This window comes from Pteropus vampyrus, unplaced genomic scaffold (assembly GCF_000151845.1).
Source record: "Pteropus vampyrus isolate Shadow unplaced genomic scaffold, Pvam_2.0 Scaffold24, whole genome shotgun sequence".
Lineage (NCBI taxonomy): Eukaryota > Metazoa > Chordata > Mammalia > Chiroptera > Pteropodidae > Pteropus > Pteropus vampyrus.
This window is the reverse complement of record NW_011888805.1, coordinates 106,052-119,185: the sequence shown is the minus strand read 5'-3', so window position 1 is coordinate 119,185 and position 13,134 is coordinate 106,052. Positions and strand designations below refer to the sequence as shown.

Genomic DNA, 13,134 nt, shown 5'->3' with positions numbered 1-13,134 from the left:
AGGCGGACCCTGCCAACAGGAGGAGGCACTACTGTGGGTGACTGGAAGGTGGCAGAGGGGAGAAGCTCCAGGTTCGGGCAACGACAGCACTGGCAGTAATTCCAGCCCTGGCTGAGGGGGTGCCCTTTCTGCCAATCCAAGTCCCACTTGGACAGCACTTCCAACACTGAAGCAGACCTATGAACAATTTTTCTTATTTCTGGCTATTACTCTTTCTTCCTATTTGCTCTTCCAGCAACCCTCTTCCTCTCTTTTGTTCTTCCAGTCCTTCCAACACACGAGAAACCAATTCCTTCAGAATCTAAGATAGTTTGTTTTTCTGACTGGACCTTTACTAAAACATTATCTTTTTATTTACTGTCTGCTAGAATCTTGGCTTGATGTGTGCAGAGACTTTTTGTTCTGCTCACTATTGTAGGTTCCAACATCTAGAAGAGTGCCTAATACATGGTAGGCATTTGATAAACATTTGCTGAATGAACAAATGAACTTCGGAACAACCGATAAACTTAAAAACAGGAAGCTTAGAAAATGCCCAAAACAAAACAAAATGAAATACTCCCTGATTATAAATCTATGGTTTCTAGCTGACATTTATGTACCTGTTTTTAATTGGGAGACAGGGCCCCTTAGTCTGAGGAGAAACCAGTACCTTAATAACTGAAAGATCAACTTCTGTCTTGCCACACACCCTTGCTAATGTAATACGAAACAGCTGTCAATGCCTACCCTCGGCATGAGGGCCAAGGATGATGTGCTCACATACAGGACCCCCAGCAGTCTGAAGTTAGCCAGCTTGCAGCATTTCTAGCCATTAGCACATAGCAGTAAGTAGCTGACAGATTTCAAGCCCTTTGATACTAGAATTTACCTGGAGGCAGGAGAATGGCAACATTTTATTGTTCTTTAAGGTTAAAAATCTGAGAATTTCTAATGTGGTATTTAAAAGTATAATAAAATTACACAAAAGAATCATTAAAACTTTTTACCTTGGTGAAAGAGTAATGATTTTTCAGGTACATCTGTAGAGGCATCCCAATGCCAGAGGGATCCATCTTCAGAACAAGTAAATAGATGATCTGGGTTGGATGGGTGAAAGTGAACTTCCCACACTAAAAGATAAAAACCATGAAGCTTATCTTGTGTAGGAAAGTTGAACAAATATTAAAACCCTGTCTCTAAGCATCAGCTTCCATTTACCTCCATCACACACCTTCAAACTCCAAGTCTGTGATAAAAATCAAAGGCTTCAGAATTAAAGAAAAGGCATAATACAACTCTCCAAATGGCTACAATATGAGATAGGATAAAGAAGCCAAGTAAATCTATTTGTATATTGGGCCAACAAAACAATGAAAAGTAATGCTAATCATTTGCTCTATTATTTTTTTTATTTAAAAGTATGACAGTGGGATAATACTAAAAAGACTTTTTAAAAATTGGTTTACATTCTCATTTTCAATTCTTATGTCATTAATGTATGCAAGTTATATTACTGGAGAGACTGAGAGAGACCAATTTTGTTCATGCCAGGACTCTGGATATTTCTGATCTATATCACAGAATTAGCAACTAGCTCCTAGCGAACCAAAACTTGGAAATGCTCCAAGAATCTGGATCCAGTTTCGGATGCAGGGGTTTTAAAAAGCCAATTTAGGACAGAGCACCCCTCAAACTATAAACCTAAGGAGACTGTGTGCCAATGACTGGCCAGGAAGTTATGTGCAGTCTTAAGAAGTTCTCTGCAGCATGCAGATAATACAAGTATGTAGTCTGTAACCAAGGGTTCTGTGACACTGGGTTAGGTGACCTTAAAGAGGCAGCATAGAAAGTGCCTGAGGTATAGCATTAAAAGTACAAGGCACATCTTTGCAAGCTGTCAATTTTCTTTCTGACAGTTATCGCGATTAAACATCGTGTCACAAAACATAAAAAGGTCACCTTTCTTAGAAGAAGAGTGTGTTCTGGGCAAGTCCCTGTATAAAATACATTCATACTGTTTCATTAAAACAAAGTGAAACAAAAGAGCCTATGAAGGTTACCAGAGTGGGAAGAGGGGAGGTTGAAGATGGTTAACAGGGTCAAATACATGGTGATGGAAGAAGACTAGACTTTGGGTGGTGAGCACATGATGCAATATACAGATGATGTATTATAGAACTGACACTTGAAAGTTACTAACAAATGTCACCGCTGAATTAAAAACAAACAAAAACAGCCTGTAGAGCCATAAACAAACTGCCTAAGTTTAAATTCTTCAGTATTTATTTACTTTCAAATTAGAAAACACCTATAGAAAATCTTATGTCATTTCTAGCCAAGTGTCAGGATGAATTCAAAAGAATACATTATAATCTACTACATTTGTGTGTGTATTGCTTAGTCATATAGGCTGGCAGTTAAAAAAGGGCTGGTAAGAAGAGATCTGAAAGTATGTAATTCTACTATCACTGGGTTAGCCAACACCAGATTCTATGAGGGCATACCCTATTCCTTTTTATTCCTTTATTTTCCTGGATATAGCTATAACTGAAAGAGGAAAAAAATTCTCTATCTTTTTATTTATCTTAAATATAATCTTAAAAGTCATTTATCTTTCCAAGATAATAATGCGAAACTTAAACTGAGACGTTGCCATACTGGTATAATGTTTGCTCTTTTGTACTTTTATTCTAACATTAATACAAATTTCTCTTAAGTCAGAATTTAAAACTGTATCCCACTCTGGCATGATATCAAAGACAGTGGTGATATGATGAAAATTCTCTGTTCAGTCCAAAAGCCCCACAAATATCGAAGACAAAGAAAAGACAAGAACCTGTATCTATTGTTGTTAAAAGAAAAGATATAGTAATAAATTGAAGAACACACAGATGAGCAAATATTAAAATAACAGCCTGCATTTGCATGAGAAAAGGGCATTCTCACACATGGAGCATGATAATATAAACTGGTATTTTTACGCAGAACAATTTGAAAATGTGTATCACAGGTGTGAAATCAAGCAAACTTTTTGGCTCATCAATTCTACTAAAAACTATCATTAAGAAAATAAATGCATAAAGACGAACATAAAGGCTAATAACTGTGGTTTTGGTTATAATAATGAAACATGTTAAAGAACTTAAATATCTAATAAAAAGGGATGAGTTAATTATAAATTTATACAATTCAGGCAAAAGCTGTAAAATGATCTATATGTATTGTTATAAAAAGCTGCTTACAATATAACATACAACTCACCCAACAAAAACTTATATCTTCATAACACTTACTTTCAGCTTCATGGGCCTTCAGCAGAGACACAGGCATGGTACCTTGCCTGACATCCCAAATACTCAACATTCCATCCTGGCCACCAGTAGCTACAACATGCTGCTGATTAGGATGTCTATCAACACAGTGGAGTGGCATTCGGTCACCAGTCCTTTTGTGAGAGATACAACAAACAACATTGCATGTTTTAAAGTATTACTTATCTTTCCATAGCCTATAAAACATATTTCATTCTAATAACTAAATGATAACTTTGAGGCTGGAGCTCCTGGCTGAACTTAAATCATGTTGAAATACTGACTACATTAAATATACTTCTAAATATTAGGATTTGGGGGAGGGAGGTGTAAGGCCAAAGTTAATCATTCTCTTCAATTAAGAGGCACAAGGAGCAAGACAATCTGTTGTTAAGATGTGCAAAACACATTTCCATTTCTTAGCTTTTAAAAAACATTACATGTCAACTAAACAGCATATTCTTTACTCCTACCTTACTGAGTCTTTAGTTTGACACATTCTATGTCCTTGTTAAAAAAGAGTAGATCACACACATAGAAAGGGATTTTGGCTCAGAATAAAGATCTTGGATTCTTTTTCTCCCCATCATATCTACAGTGTATTATACCCACTAGTAATAGAATCACTTAATGAGCAAAAGTAAGTTCTCCATTAAATCATATAAACTTCAAAGCGATAAAGGCTCTGAATCAAGACAACAAATATTTACTAAATACAGCTCAGTAGTATCAAATTATACATGCTTTATTAAATTTAATCAGGGAATCATTCTCTTAAAATGCAATTAAAATACAATATGGTTTAACGTCAATTGCTATAAACAATCGAATTAATTTTGCATGACACTATGGAAATTACAAATCAAAACTTACAGCGATAATATCTGAGAGGGCTCATTTCCTTGTTGTCTGAAATCCCAGATTTTTAACTGTCCAATTGAATTTACTGTAAGAATCTCAGGAGTTCGAAGGAAGGTTACAGCATGGAGTGTACTGCTATCTGCATTGTCTACAAATCAAGAAAATAGTGTATTAATGGGTCCCCTTTCCCATGAAAATCTTAAATCAAATCCTTTTTTAATTGAAATATTACAAGTGAAATTTTTCAATAGTTCAATTTCTATAAAAAATGTATGGTAATATATGTTAAAATGAGCGCTCTCCTTTGATAGAAAAATGATGCTACTCACAGGACACCTGAACTATTTTCCAAATAGACGGCTGAGTTTTCACATATATATTTCTCTATTTCCACTCACGACTGTTACTTTGCATTTCTGAGACAGGTGCCCAAGCTCTTCTATAACCAATTTTATTTCTGACTATGCTTAAAAGAACCTCTATTCTATTGGGCCAAACGCCAGTGCTTCCTCCGGAGCTCATTCTGATCTTGTATTATTCTGCTGACTCATCTCAAATTTATTCATCTTTATCCTCATTGACTCTCTCCTCCAGTTAAGTCCTTCCTGATTGTTATAAAGGTCCTTTTCTTCTTCCTTCAGTGTTCACGCTTATACCACATAATTTAGCACATACTTATAGACTTGTTTTGTGACACTCTTCCAAACTGCCACCAGGCAATGGTCCTTAAATAAGTGGTGTTCCTCAGAACTAAAAATCATAATAATAATAAAAAAAAAATCCATAAAAAATTGATTAATGGGCTCAATCCACTGAGGTTCTGATTCAGGTCTAGGGTGGTGGGCTGTTAAAATAATCTCCTCGGGCAAGTCTTTGTGAAGCATAGCTGAGAACTACTACACTAGAATAATCTTTCTAAAGCACAACAGAGCGTATATCACTTTCTTACGCAAAACTTTCAATGGCTCCTTAGTCGTCCACCTAACAAAATGTAACCCCTGTAGCTATGTGTTAGACTCTTAACAACGTGGCCACAATTTACATGTCTTGCTTCATCTTTCACTTCTCCTATATAAATAAAGTCAAGTCAAACTAACTTTTTGTCATTCTCTAAATGGCCTTAACCTGCCTCCACACTATTCCTTTTGTCTGGTGTGCCATCTTTTAGTTATTTAAGGTCTGGAACTGAGACTAAATTACCACCTGGCCCTCAATTCTTTATTTAATAATACACTCCAACCAAATAAAAAGTTTCTTTCTCCTTTATAGTCAGTCACATGTGCCTTATCAACATATTGTCTTAATAAAGGATCCTGCTTTGTATATTTCCATATCCCTCAAACACCTAGCATTGTATCTACTTAACACGTGGCAGGTGCTCAATTGCTATGCGATGGATAAAAAATATATAATGATTTTTCTTACCTATAGTCCTTACAGCTTCCTTGTGATCAACTCTGAAGAGATTTATTCGACCATCTTCTCCAACTGTGACAATTTCTGGGCTGCTGCACACAACACCTGTGCATGGTGCACTGCTACAGGAAGGACTGCCTGGACCTGTGTGGTAGTGAGCCGTTGTCCACTGCTGGCTGACTGACAGAGTCTAGGAGTCAGAAATGAAGACATGATTAATCAAACCAAAGCTCTAAAAAACTAGCACTTTTTCCTAACTAAAGAGTATTTTAAAATTTCGTCTCACACTCTTCCAGAAAAATGCCCTCCTTTTTCCTTCGTATTTCCAAGTATTAAAGTCCAGAAACTACTTCCATTGAAACTGTATACACTGAATTAGATTCAAAGGAACACTGTTCAATAATATCCCAACTTTACCTCAAACTAAAGAGAGTCTTTAGGTATCAGGTAGTTGTGTGTTCAAAAGCAACTTTAAATTCTCAAGGGATTAGCCTGTATCTAAGAAATAAATCTCTATAGCACTTTCTAAATGACTCCATTAAGAAAAATACTTAACAAGATCAGGGTCTTATATTTCCTACGCAGCCTATTAGCAAGATGACCTTTATTAATTCCAAAACCTAAATAAGCACTCTCTTCCAGCAACTTAAAACTTTTACTAGAAGTGGAGCTATCTATTTTAAAGGACTGCCCTCACCACTATGCTCTGACGGTCAGCACTCCTGGGCTTGAGCACACAAGAGAGGCACTGAAAAAATGGCGAGTCTTCATACAGTGTATCCTCTCTTCTAATTAAAACCTAGGTTCTATCCAAAGAGGCAAGTAGTTGTTCCTGTTCTCTCTCATGATATCTAAGCAAGAAGGTGCTTTTTTTTTTCAAAGACCAGAATAGGAACTTAAAAGAGAGAATTACAGGAAAAGTCCTTGCCAAAATATCATGTTAGGTCAGGTCTAAACTAACAGAATTTAAGAGATATTCAAATTCAGTAAAAGCACACACAAACACGGTTGTAGAATTACTCGAAAAGAAGGGTACTATAACGATATTTTTCCCCTCCATGTTTGAGACTATAAAATTTTATTATTTGTGTCATTACGGAGTATGGTTTTCTTTAAGCCTGCCTAAAAATAATTAAAATATAAATTCAGTTTTCAAACAAAATTTCCTTACCTGGTTATTCTGATGGTGAAGGAAAACTGTTACACATCCTGTTGATGAAGCAGCTACAATTCTTTCCTGGTCAAAAAACTAAGTAGAAGATTCCTGCTTATTATAGATTCAGAAATATCAGTAGAGAAGCAGCCCACTTGATTAACTTAATTTGTAGTAATTATAATTTTAAAATATAAAGAACCTATAAATGCTAATAAAATGTGATGATAGATCTGAAAGTCAAAACTCCTATACAAATATAAGTATTTTCATGAAGAAAAAATAAATTTTCCCTAAACTCATTCATTTATAATTGACTTAATTTTGAAGCACTATCATAAAGGTTTAGAAAAGTATCATTCCCAGGGTTAGGCAGCCTTCTACTGAAGAACATGCAGGGACTCTGAAGTCACAAAGACCAGGCTTTGAAAACCTAATTCCAACCTCACCACTTAACTACTGGCTTTGAGAATGTTAGCCAAGTTAAATTATCTAAGCCTAAGCAAACCTTTAAAAGGAGAGAACTGAACTCTTCTTAGGGAGTCGTTGTGAAAATTCAAAGAGGAATAACATGGAAAGTGCCTTGCACAGTATTTGTCACATTGTACACGCTCAACAGATCTTAGTCTAAGTTTTCTCATAGATAAAACAGAGATAACAATACGTGATTCATAAGCATGCAATGAGAATTAAATTAACTCATGTAAAGCTCCCAAAACAGTGCTTGGCAAACAGTAGATGGTCAATTAAAAAAACAAACTAGGATTACCCCACATCCCCTTCCTCAGTCTCGATTCTGCCCTTAAGTGGCTATATGATATTAAAAAATCATAACCTATAGAAAACTCAGTTTCCTGTAAATCCAGGGTGAGACCAGACAAACGTAAGGTCCTTTGCTAATGTATTACTCTCCGTTTTTTGAAAGTTAGCTTTTGGACACTACACAGACTTACTTGTAAATCCATAACATCACCGTGGTGTTTGATATCACACAATAACTGATAGTCTCCTTCAAACCCTCCATCAGAATCCAAATTCCCCAAATCTCCAATAGACCACAGTGAAACATAATTTTCCTGTAAAGCAAAAGGTTTTATTATGAGATGAAATATACATTAAACTCTCGAAAATTAATATTTGTATTGCCTTCAAGCAACCCTACTTTAAAAGCATCTCAGAATAATGGTCATAGTACGGTTATAGTTTAAAACACGAGATTCGAGGCTACACTGTCAATGGCTCTAGGGTACAGGGCAACCGAGCCCGAGAGGGGGACTTGGAAGACGGAGAAGGGAGAGATCTAGAAGGCGAAAGAATTAGCGATCTGGCGGCCGGGAGTGAGGTTCCAGTAGAAGGGGAGGAAGCAGGGGCTTCCTGGCCCAGGAGCGGTGGTACCTCATTGTCCCAAGAGCCCGTAGCGAAAGTCTCCGCGGTCTGCAGACTTCCCGGAGGTACCGGTCGCCAGCGGGTTTTGCTGATTTTCTGAGAGACAAACTTAGCATAAATTTCCTCCATGCCGAAATCAACCACGGCGAGCAAGGAAAGCAAGCCCGCGTCCTCTTAGTCCCGCCCCTCCCCGCGGAGCCCTGATTGGGCCGGACCTTACGAGGCGGACGGTGGCTGCGGAGAGCCAATTCTTTTCCGTCCGCTGTGCGGGAACCGCAAGCCTGCAAGAGGAAGCAGGGATGCCCTTCCTCACCCAGGCGTTTATGAACAGAGAGGCAACATATGTGGGTCCCTGTACTGCAGAACCTGGTCCTAATCTGCAAAATCAGTATAAGAACACTGACATAATGCATTTGTGCAATAACTGTGCAATGTAAAACAAACAAGAGCAAAAATAAAACAAAATCAATACTAGAGCAACCACCTAGTAGCCGCACATGAGCATTCAGCTTTGCATTTCACTGCACATAGAAAAGATCTCAAATCCTTAAATTCTCATGGAAGTACAACCCATTAACGCCCCAACTTATTATTCTAAACCATTGTCTCTCAAACAAATCCTTTGCTCCAAAGTTAACACACTGTCAGAACCTGGAGTTGGAATTCTGAATACTCCAGAGTTCTAGTTTTGACGACCATTGCCTAGCTGTGTAAGCTTCCTCGGTTCACTTATGTATATTTCTAATTAAAAATGAGTTTGACATATAACATCGACAGCCCAGGAACCAGTGTTACGTTCTTTCTGTGCTTTTAATTACACCTATAATACGCTTTTATGCCTCTCTAAACAGAATCCTACCCATCCTTCAAGGACCAGTTCCTTCCTGTATCTTTTTCTGATTACTCCAGCCCATGACCTAAATAAACATATCACTTGATATTTAGACCATCAATAGCACTTAAAATTTGTCCTCTGTTGCTAGTTTTTTGATGATCTCCTTAGAATGTAAATCCTATTGCATACAAGAGATGACTTACTCATCTTTAGTAAAAATTATCTTTATGCTGTATTCATAACAGTGTGTTGATGTCAGCTTTAGAGAGTTATCAGGTCTTATTGAGGATCGAGACTGGTTTTGTTGTTGTTGATTTAATTAAATACCATCAGGAAACTGCAGAGAGATGACATGGAAAACTATTACTCCCAAACTGACAATTTTATTCTTAATATTGAAGAACATTGAATATGATTTTATGGTCACAGAATGCCACAAAATAGTAACGTATATATTTTGGATTGGAAATAGGCTGAATATCACATTTGGTAAAATCTGGTAATAACTAGAATTTGAAAATCGCTGCTGACGCACATCTCTCAACATAACTTTGTTTTCTTAAAATGTTATTGGACTAAATGATGACTGAATTCTTTCAGTTATCAGTTCTGATTAGGAGTTAGCAAGTTGGGTGTGTTGGGCAATGTCCCCTTTCATCTTCTCACTGTCTTGCAGAGCTGACAGCAATAAAACTGGTGTCCAGTCTAACCACAGAATTTGTGAGCTTTAATTTGCTGAAAACACACACGTGTTAGAATTACACATTCGACACAGGACACTGTGGTATTTTTAACCAATTGCATTATCCTAACGAGCAAAGCATTTCCCACCCCCACGCCCCTTATGTCATGGTATTCTTCCACTCTAAATTTGTAATTTAGAATTGAGAACAAATCAGGGTCTCAAAGTCTCTGTTAATCAAACACTGATGAACTTGTCACAAAGCCAGAGGCTGGAGAACTCGGGTTAGAGAGGGCCTTTGCTCTCCCGTTCTATTATTCAGGTTCCACCATAGAAAGCTCTGACTCTAATCGACCTAAATATTAGTCAACAGGGTTGGGTGAAGCAGGACGGAGGAAGCCCACCGTCTAATAATCTGGACAGCTATAGGAGCAGACCCGCCGCTCGCAACAGCTGACCCAACGGCGACTGCGGAGCCACCGGCAGCGGCGGAACCAGATCCGCAGAACGCGGCGGCAGAGGTCGGCCCTGCCATCCCGCCACTGCGGTTGGTGACCAGAGCCACAGCCAGACACGCGACCGACCGCAGCGGGGCCCACGCCGCCAGGCGAATCCAAGTAGGAGGCAGTTTGCAGCCCAAGGGATCATAAAAGGGCACGCAGCGGCGGCGCTGACTCTGCCTGACTTCCCCTCCGGTCCCCCGCAGCCGCAGCACCCACGGGTGCGGGTGGCAGGGCTCCAATCAACCCCCGCCTCCAGCCCCACCCAGCCGCACCCGAGGCCGCGCGGCGTCACAGAGCGCATGCGTGCCGCGGGGTATGCCGGGAGCACGCAGTGGCGGCAGCGGCGGCGACGGCAGTCACAGCGGCGGTAACAGCAGGGACGCGAGCTGGGCGGTGACCGTGTGGGAGGTGGTCTCACTCTTGGGGAAGCTGTTGGGCACCGTCGCCGCGCTGAAGGTGATTCTGTACCTGCTCCGGGTGTGCTTAGCGATGGCCTGGAAATCCGGCGGCGCCAGCCACTCGGAGCTAATCCACAATCTCCGCAGTAAGTGCCATTCCCGCCGGGTGTGGGGCAACTGGGGCAGGCCAGGCCTGGACCGAGTCTCCCAGGCCGTCCGGAACGTTCCTTCTACCCGCCGGTGCCTGCTAGAGGGCTTCGGCGCAGGGTTGCACCAGCAGTCCTGAACGACATGCGCTTGCAATCGCGTCCCTCGGGACCTGTCACTTAAAGGCGACGTGGATTTGAAGGGGAAGGAGCCCGTGGCCGCTGCTGGTGGGGCAGGGGCAGGCGTTTGTCTCCCTGGGGACCTGAGGGGAGGGGGCGCGGCGCGGCATGGGTCGTGGGACTGTCACTCGAGTCCGTCACCTGCTCCTCCTGGTCTGGCGGGCGAGGGGCGTGCACGCGGGGTAGGGAGTTATTGGCCAGGCTTCCTAGAGATCAGCTGGAGCTGAAGGGACTCCACCCTGGCCCCCCGCGTTGTTTCACCTTTCTCCTCATAATCGACCTCACTGCAAGCTCTCTCCTATCCTGCCTCCCCCGCCCTCCGTTTTTTCCTCTGGAGGGAGATGCCTCTGTCTGATACAGGCGAGGGGAGGGAGAGGAAGATGAGAGTGTTGTCATTGCGGATGCTGGGAGAAATTTCTGGGGCTGCTGTCCAGTGGAAAGCTTCGTGGGGGGCCGGGGGAAGAAATAATCAGGGGAAGCTGTTCCTGAGAGACTGGTATTTCAGGAGCCTTTAGAGGTCCTGGGATCCAACGAATGATTGTGTGTGTGGAATGTTTTAACTTCTTTCAGGATTACCAAATGCTTTAAAAGGCTTATATGGAAATTTCTTTATGTCATTCTCTTCAGTTATTGTATTCATTTCTCTGATGGTAATTTTAGGGTGAGATGAGTGCTGTGTCACTTTCTTTTTTTAAATCGAAATATAGTGTCGCTGTCTAATCGGGAGACCAGGAGGACCTGCAGCCCATAATACTCCCAGTCTGGTCAGAATCGATAGCACTCTCTTTAACACTATCTTTGCAAATAATTGTATCCTACCACGTGGCATTTTTAATTGCCATAGATGAGCTTTTCATGTGTTTGTCATGTTTTCTAATTCAATTTGTAATCTCTGGGACTTTTTAAAAAAATCTTTAAATCCTCTTAAAGAACTTAATGCTCATTCCTTTTTTTCATAAATGTCAGTTAAATGTACACTATGTGCTTGAATCTGTGCTAGGAATACCAAGATGAGAGAGAAATAAATAGCATTGTCTGGCGCATGGTTAGTACTTAATATTAGTTATTTGACTTTTTTTTTTAAACAGTAATACTTGGAAATTGTGGCCTCAGTGTTTAGTAATGGAGAATGTTTAGATTTTAAAATTCTGCTAAGCGTTGTCAGTATTCACTTTTTGGAAGGATACTTTATTGGAAGTGGACATTTATATGCTGAGGCAGCATTATTAAGTGTGATTTAGGTTCCCAGTGGATTGCACATAAGCTCAATATGTTGTGCATATTTTTATTATATTTTTAAAAATAATCGATTGCCTGCTATTGCAATATACACACCTGAAACATTCTACTCATGAATTGTGACTAAGTAATTTTCCACTGGCAGGTTATTTTAGTAGACACTTGGCTGTGGCAAAAGTCTGTAATCAATCAGGCTCTTAAAGTCTCTCCTTTTGGGGCCAAATTTGTAGTAAGCCAAGACTATATCCTTTCTCGGTGGTTTTTTAATCACTTTAATGTATTGCATTACTATTAGCTGAAATTTCTAAGGATTTTTTGTCAGCAAATATTTAATATGCATGTTGATATTGCAAATATTTAGTTTTATATTAGATCTACGATAAGAGGAAATTAGAATACCAATTGTTTAGCTGCTTTTATAACACTTGTGCAACTTTAGTTTCAACTTCTTGCTAAATCTACCTAATAGAGTTCATTTTTATTTATTGGTTTACTATAAAAGTAATGTTTGCTCATGTAAAAATTTCAATTGGTCAATTGGTTATTCTACTGCTATGTATTCTTTCTAATCTAAAGCCTTCTAATTTAATATTTAGGAAAAGATTAAAATGAGATTGTATTTATATTGAAGTGAAAAGGGATCTGCAAACTGGAAGAGGAAGCAAATTGCAGGTTTATTTTTTTTTAAAGAAATAAAGTTCGTGATTGGTTTTGTTTTAATGTTATAATTATTGAAAATATCTACTGAGCTTTTCTTTTATAAGACATAATAGAAACATAATATATGATTTCATAGTTGATTTACCATTTATGGATTATCTTAGACTAGTGGTACATCTCGTAATATTGCATAGCTTGTGTTAATGATGACAACTGTTTTGAAGTAACTTAGAACAGTAGTCTAAAACTTAAGCATGTTTCAAAATCTCTGGATCACCTGGAGAGTTTGTTAAAACCAACTAAGATGGCTCTCAAGAATTTGTAGAATTGACCCTTGAACAACATAGATTTAAACTTCATGGACCAACTTATAAATGGATTT

General features: G+C 39.3%; 2 protein-coding genes across 6 annotated transcripts in view; one reads left to right on the top strand and one right to left on the bottom strand.

The window, feature by feature from the left end:
• NUP43 (nucleoporin 43) overlaps nucleotides 1-8,314 on the bottom strand; it is a 20,908-nt gene extending 12,594 nt beyond the window's left edge. For both annotated transcript variants that reach the window (XM_011356095.2, XM_023528335.1), the window contains exons 1-7: nucleotides 8,119-8,314; nucleotides 7,677-7,799; nucleotides 6,742-6,819; nucleotides 5,580-5,760; nucleotides 4,167-4,302; nucleotides 3,276-3,427; nucleotides 990-1,112 (exon numbers count right to left, since the gene is read on the bottom strand). In XM_011356095.2, coding sequence (XP_011354397.1) covers nucleotides 990-1,112; nucleotides 3,276-3,427; nucleotides 4,167-4,302; nucleotides 5,580-5,760; nucleotides 6,742-6,819; nucleotides 7,677-7,799; nucleotides 8,119-8,238 — 913 coding nt within the window. In that variant the 5' untranslated portion in view covers nucleotides 8,239-8,314. The remainder of the gene's footprint in view (nucleotides 1-989; nucleotides 1,113-3,275; nucleotides 3,428-4,166; nucleotides 4,303-5,579; nucleotides 5,761-6,741; nucleotides 6,820-7,676; nucleotides 7,800-8,118) is intronic.
• Nucleotides 8,315-10,416: 2,102 nt separating this feature from the next.
• The window catches only part of PCMT1 (protein-L-isoaspartate (D-aspartate) O-methyltransferase), a 47,637-nt gene continuing 44,919 nt past the window's right edge, over nucleotides 10,417-13,134 (top strand). For 2 of the 4 annotated variants that reach the window (XM_011356093.1, XM_011356094.1), the window contains exon 1: nucleotides 10,417-10,673. In XM_011356093.1, the coding sequence (XP_011354395.1) occupies nucleotides 10,445-10,673 (229 nt within the window). In that variant the 5' untranslated portion in view covers nucleotides 10,417-10,444. The remainder of the gene's footprint in view (nucleotides 10,674-13,134) is intronic. The other 2 variants (XM_011356092.1, XM_023528336.1) reach the window with 1 other exon arrangement.